The sequence below is a fragment of the Serinus canaria genome, chromosome Z, assembly GCF_022539315.1.
Source record: "Serinus canaria isolate serCan28SL12 chromosome Z, serCan2020, whole genome shotgun sequence".
Classification (NCBI taxonomy): Eukaryota; Metazoa; Chordata; class Aves; order Passeriformes; family Fringillidae; genus Serinus; species Serinus canaria.
This window is the reverse complement of record NC_066343.1, coordinates 49,036,723-49,042,440: the sequence shown is the minus strand read 5'-3', so window position 1 is coordinate 49,042,440 and position 5,718 is coordinate 49,036,723. Positions and strand designations below refer to the sequence as shown.

Below are 5,718 nucleotides of genomic sequence, written 5' to 3'. Positions count from 1 at the left end.
CACCAGAAGAGAGACACTGTTTCTCCCCTCCAGGGACCTAGCTCTGCTCAGCAACTTCAATAGATGTGGCTGGCTCCTGGTTTTCTACCGTGATTGCCCTGCACTCCAGCAGGTGAACAAGGCTGTAACAGCCAGACTGATGAGACTGGTACGGAATTTACTAAAGCCATGGATATTGGCACGTGGGGCTGAGAGCAGGACCATCCTTCCCTGTCTACTTCAAACTCAATGTCCTTGGCTACACTCCCCAGATGCTAAAACCATCCTTGTCAGTGTGGGCTCAGAACAGCAATAGAAGCCATAAACAGCAAGGACATGGAGTCTGACAGATGGTGTTACTGTAGCTGGCAAGGCCAGTATGGACTGTGCTGCATCTGTGTTTCACTGTGCTTTGTGCAGGAAGGCTGACACTGCTTGGGAGCATTTGGTTTATTGGGCTTGCACTTGGACTTGCACTTTGTTGCTTCCCATCACAGCTGTAACTGTATCTTCAGCACCCAAACCCATGCATATTGCTCACTATTGAATGTTTTTTGGGAAGAACCTGTTGGCAAATTGATGCAGAGAGCAAGGTGTCAGTGAACTTTCCAAAGAGGCTGTGATGCCCCATGGGGTACGTTCCTGTGAGCTTTTAACAGCCAGTGCTGGAAGCCAAATGTTGCTACCTGCTCAAGGCCTGCACACCCTCATCCCACCAGCAGAGCATTCACTGGGGCCTGTCAGGAATGTCCAGTCCCATTCCTGCTTGGAACTTTCATGGGTGGTGAGGCACTGGCACAAGCTGTCTAAAGAAGCTGTTCTATCCTTGGAAGTGTTAAAGGCCAGGTGGGATAGGGTTTTGAGCATCCTGCTTTAGAGTAAGGTATTCAGGCAGGGGAGTTGAAACTAGATAATCTTTAGAATCCCTTCCAACCCAAAGAAGTCTGTGATTCTATGACACTATGTTGCCCCTCCACTGTCCACACCCTAAGGCCACTGTGACCAAAACACTGAACCAGCTGCTCTGTGACATCAGCCCTGGGGCCAAAGGGACTGGCATAGTTGGCAGTGAGCAATGAGCCCTCACTCCTTGCAGCTGATACAATGCCACAGGCAGTGATGAATTTGCTCCTTGTCCTACTGGCCATGTGTAGGTCTGTGCTCAGCACATGGGACACCTGTGGGTAAGTGGCCTCAGGCTCTTGGAGGTAGTTTGGACAACATTTGAGGGATGTTTCCTGTCCCCTCTGGCCACAATACAGTTTTGTGAGCTCCATGCAGAAGCTTCAATTCCTTGACAGTACCCAAGCTGCAGCACAACTTGTCTATGGAGGCTCAAGAAGAAACAGGGGTGGACAGACATATGGGATTCCCTGGCTTGCTGTCCATGCAAACAATGCCATGTGGGGAGGAAAGTTGGCTGACCTTCAACCTGAGCAGCAGCAAGCCATCAAGCAATGACTTTCTGTTTACAGAGGGATCTGTGGTCTCTGGCCCATGTCTGCTTCCTATGGTCCCATGGCTTATAACTATGACCCTGTGGCTCCAGACTATGGTGAAGTGCACATCACTGGTGGCACAGCTGTCCAGCCAGGAGCCTGGGCCGGGATTGTCAGCATCCAGGATCCCTGGAAACCAGGCAGAGGGCATATCTGTGGAGGGTCCCTCATCAGCAGAGAGTGGGTCCTCACAGCCGCCCACTGTTTCACCAACGCCAGGTAGGGAGCAGCAGGGAATGGGTATATCTCCACTACACCAGCAGGTACCCTATTGCCAGCACCATGGGCTACTCCCATTCTGTCTCCCTGAAGTACGCCCAATGTCTGTGCACTGCAGACCCCAACTGAGAGACTACTCAAGAGAAGATCACATTCTGTGATCTTGCCACTGCTTCCTAGAAGCTTCTAAGTAAACATTCTCAGAGCCTAAGTCATGCTAGGGCAATCATTGCTTTCTTCTCTGACTTGCAAAGCAGAGGACAGGGAACTCCCGTGCTGCTGCAGCATATGGCTCCCTCTCACCTCTTTCTCCATGTCCTTCTTAGGAACATCAGCACTTGGCATGTGGTAGCTGGGGCTACCCGGTTGACTCAGCTGGGCCCAGAGGTGCAAGTGCGCCAGATTAAGCAGCTACGGGTTCATGAACACTATATTCCTGGTGAGGAGAGGAACAACATTGCCTTGCTGAAATTGGACCAGCCTGTCGTGTGCAGCCACTATGTACAGCTGGGCTGTGTGCCTGACACCACATTGAAAGTGTCCGAGCTGGAAGCCTGTTACATTGCTGGCTGGGGTGCTACTACTACAAGAGGTGGGTTCCCAAAAGGGACACGTGCCCTGAGGGCAAACTTGGCACATAAGGGAGATGGATTGGCCCCAACAGCAGAGGCCAAAACCAGAGTCAGGCTGTAGGATGTCTGCCTCTGGAGCAGTAGTCTGGACCACTCCCCAAAGCCAGACAGAAGAGGGAAAGCCGAGCAACATGGTATTTGCCTAGGGAACCTCAGGGAAGCCCTAGAGAAGGGCTTCATCCTCCAACAAGAGAGGGGAATGGCCGAGGAACTACTGTATGCTCATTTCTTTCTGTGCTTACAGCTCAAAGACCAAGTGATGTCCTGCAGGAGGCCAAGATCCACCTCATTGATGTCCAGCTCTGTAACAGCAGCCTCTGGTACACAGGGGCCATCCACACTCAAAATCTCTGTGCTGGTTACTCAGTGGGCGGCATCGACCCCTGCCAGGTAGGAGTGTGAGACAAGCCCCCAGCAGCGTGGGCACCCTGAGCAGCACCACCCCAACACAGCTCAGGGCCTGCTTTGCCCGGCCAGTCACTCCCAGCCCCAGCTGCCCACCACTGTTAGGGCTTCCTTCCCCTTGCCCATTTGCAGGTCCTTGCCCAGTGCCCCCACTGTCCCAGAGGCATTACACCCAGAAAGCACATCTAGTGCTCTTGGCAGTCCAGAGGTCCAGATGCCAACCCTGGAACATCTATCCTCTGCACATGCAGGATTACTGTTCAGAGACAAGAGACAGCCCTACCGTACAAGCCCCTCACCTCCTCCCAGCCAAGGTTCTGGAGGCTCCAGCACCTGAGCCGAGACTTTCTCTACCAGGAATACAGCTCTGTCAAGGGCTGTGAAAGAGGAGACAGCTCTAGCGCTGACAACAGCTACCCAATATTACCTTATCCCTCCCTTGCTCCACTGCAGGGTGACAGCGGTGGTCCTCTGGTGTGCAAAGATAACAATGCTGCCTTCTTCTGGCTTGTTGGTGTGGCCAGCTGGGTGAAAGGCTGTGCAAGAGCAAACCAGCCTGGAGTCTACACGTCTGTTCAGCACTTCTATGACTGGATGCTGGTCCAGATAGACCCGCAGCCAGACAGAGGGGCGTCAAGACATTCTATGACTGCCCTAACTCCCCCTCAGAAGCCAAGGCAAATACCAACACTATTGGACGGGTTTAACTCCTGGCCATTTTCTCTCCAGAAGCTGGCGGAATTTTTTACTCAGGCGCCAGAGCTCCTTCAGGTCCTAAGGAGAAAACCGGCTAAAGAAGCAGGATGAACAGGATCCAGTGCAGGCTGCAGTGGACCATGACCACTTTCTTCTGGGACAATGTCTACAGATCCAAAGGCAGCGTCAGTGTATAAGCCCACCCTATCCTGCTCACGCTTCTCCTCTGTGTGCATACAAATCCTGAATCTGACTTAGTTGTGGAAATAAAGTTGTCTGGTTTCATTGTTAACAGTGTGTTCAGTCCCATTCAGTCTCCCATGCCAGACAAGGATTTCCACACCTGGTACATGCAAAATCAGGCTGAGGATAGACATCAGGCTGAACAGAAAATAATCAGTCCAAAGGACTGAAACTCTGCTTGGTCAGAGAAGAGGGCAAGGGTGCAGAAGAAGAAAGGAACACAGCTCAGAGAGCAATGAGGGGCTTACAGATCCTAGAAACAGCACTTGGAAGTCTAAAGTGTCTTAGGCTGCCTACTGGTGGGATAAGTCTGTGTTTGTGCACAGTGCACTAGGGAAAAAGTGGACTCTTTCATGGTGATGTGGTTCGTAAAGACCCAAGCTTTGCACCAAGAACTGGGTAAGGAACTTGATATCCAGTCACTGACAGTACATGGATAAATTTCAATTAATTTCTATACTATTATTTGAGGAACATGCTGTGTTTATGAATGTAGAGAGTGAAGGTTTGTTCATGTTTCACTAGAAAACATCAATCCAGATCACCTGGAAGGACAGAAAAGGACTGGACTGTGCTCATATTCATGGAAGGGGTGGTTGTGGACACTTGGGTGCTAGTAAAGGCATTGCTCTATGTCAGCTTGGTTTGTTGTCACAGTAACTGTGTAAGTCTCTGGGTCTGTTTCTGTGCCAGTGTACCTGGCTCTTTGAAATGCACACAAGCACAGACACACAATTTTGTCCTTTAGGAAGCAGAGCTATACCTAACAAATAATTCAGAGCTATCAGCTACCACAGACACTACTCATCTCTGATGTTACTTCCAAAAATGAATTATCATACTGGCCAGGCAAAGTTGATCCATCTCAAGAAGTCTCATTGTATATAAGCCACACTGAGAATTCCTTGTAATTGTTATGAAATGCAGAATGAGTAACAAATTGCCATTATTATGGCAATGGTACCATAACTAGTGGTTCTTAAGTAAAATTAACTCTGAGTAACAGAAGAACTATAGGGCTGAACAGCACTAAATTTTCATTGCTATTTATTATCTATGCACTGAGAAAGAAAATTCCTTTAGGAAAATTATGACTAAGACCTTTTCAAGAGCTTGCAGCTCTCACCCTCCTTTCAATCTCATAAATACATGCACTGTGAGTTGTGAAAAAACACAATGACAATCAGTTTTCCTAAAGCAGACTGATACAATTGCTCCAACATTTTTATTGCAGTATAAGGATGGAAAATTTCAAGCAGAAAAAAAAAAACTCTAATAATCGATTCAGAGGAACCATAAGCCACCATTATCCAGCAGTATCACTGACACGCCTCTATAATGCAAAATCCATAGCAGTAAGAGTAATGCCAGACTGCATTTTGCTTAAGGAACTGCATTTGCGCTATAAACACTCCTGCACATCTTTTTGAGGATTTCTTATCACCACAGGAAATAATGGCCAACCCTTCATACCTTCTTCTTTTTTGAAATGACTAAACTGTAAGTTGCAGACTAAGAAATCATTCACTTGCCAGAGATGATTGTTCCTTGCAACTTGATGATTTTCATGTGTTTCCTACAGTATATTTTCTTATATTATACACTTATATAATGGCATTTCTGTTGGACATGAGGAACAATATGTAATTACATGCTTTACTGTTGTAATTTGAATCCCTGGGCACTGTGTTAGTAATGATATTTTCTTTATCCACTTTTATAGCTTTTTTCAAAATTATTCCTTTTCCCAGTTTCATTAGGGAATCTTACTTACAAGCATGGTCTCTACTAAATACTGTTAATTTAAACAACCAGACCTGAATCATAAGAAAGGTTAAAGAGGAAGCATGAGTGCAGTAAGATTTATTATTTTTCCTCTCAAACTACATTTGCCTATGCTCTTGGACAAGTCTCTGAACTGCCTTTCTAGGGTATTGTTGTATATATACTTAGCAGCAGGACAAAACACAGCACTAGCTGCTGAGAATAAAATCCCAGCCAAAACTGGGACAGATGCAATACATGAATTACCTGTTCTTGCAACC

At 47.5% G+C, this 5,718-nt stretch overlaps 1 protein-coding gene across 1 annotated transcript; it reads left to right on the top strand.

The window, feature by feature from the left end:
* The first annotated feature begins 1,497 nt into the window (after nt 1–1,497).
* LOC103819459 (acrosin-like) lies at nt 1,498–3,541 on the top strand. The gene is made up of 4 exons (XM_009093968.4): nt 1,498–1,697; nt 2,024–2,289; nt 2,574–2,719; nt 3,188–3,541. The coding sequence occupies exons 1-4, from the start codon at nt 1,498–1,500 to the stop codon at nt 3,539–3,541; spliced, it is 966 nt and encodes a 321-aa protein (XP_009092216.4).
* The last annotated feature ends 2,177 nt before the right edge of the window (nt 3,542–5,718 follow it).

Coding starts and splice junctions, on each gene's coding strand:
- LOC103819459 (XM_009093968.4), top strand. CDS start 1,498: ATGGCTTATAACTATGACCCTGTGGCTCCAGACTATGGTGAAGTGCAC. Junction 2,290..2,573: donor GGGTGCTACTACTACAAGAG/GTGGGTTCCCAA, acceptor CTGTGCTTACAG/CTCAAAGACCAAGTGATGTC. Junction 2,720..3,187: donor GCGGCATCGACCCCTGCCAG/GTAGGAGTGTGA, acceptor GCTCCACTGCAG/GGTGACAGCGGTGGTCCTCT.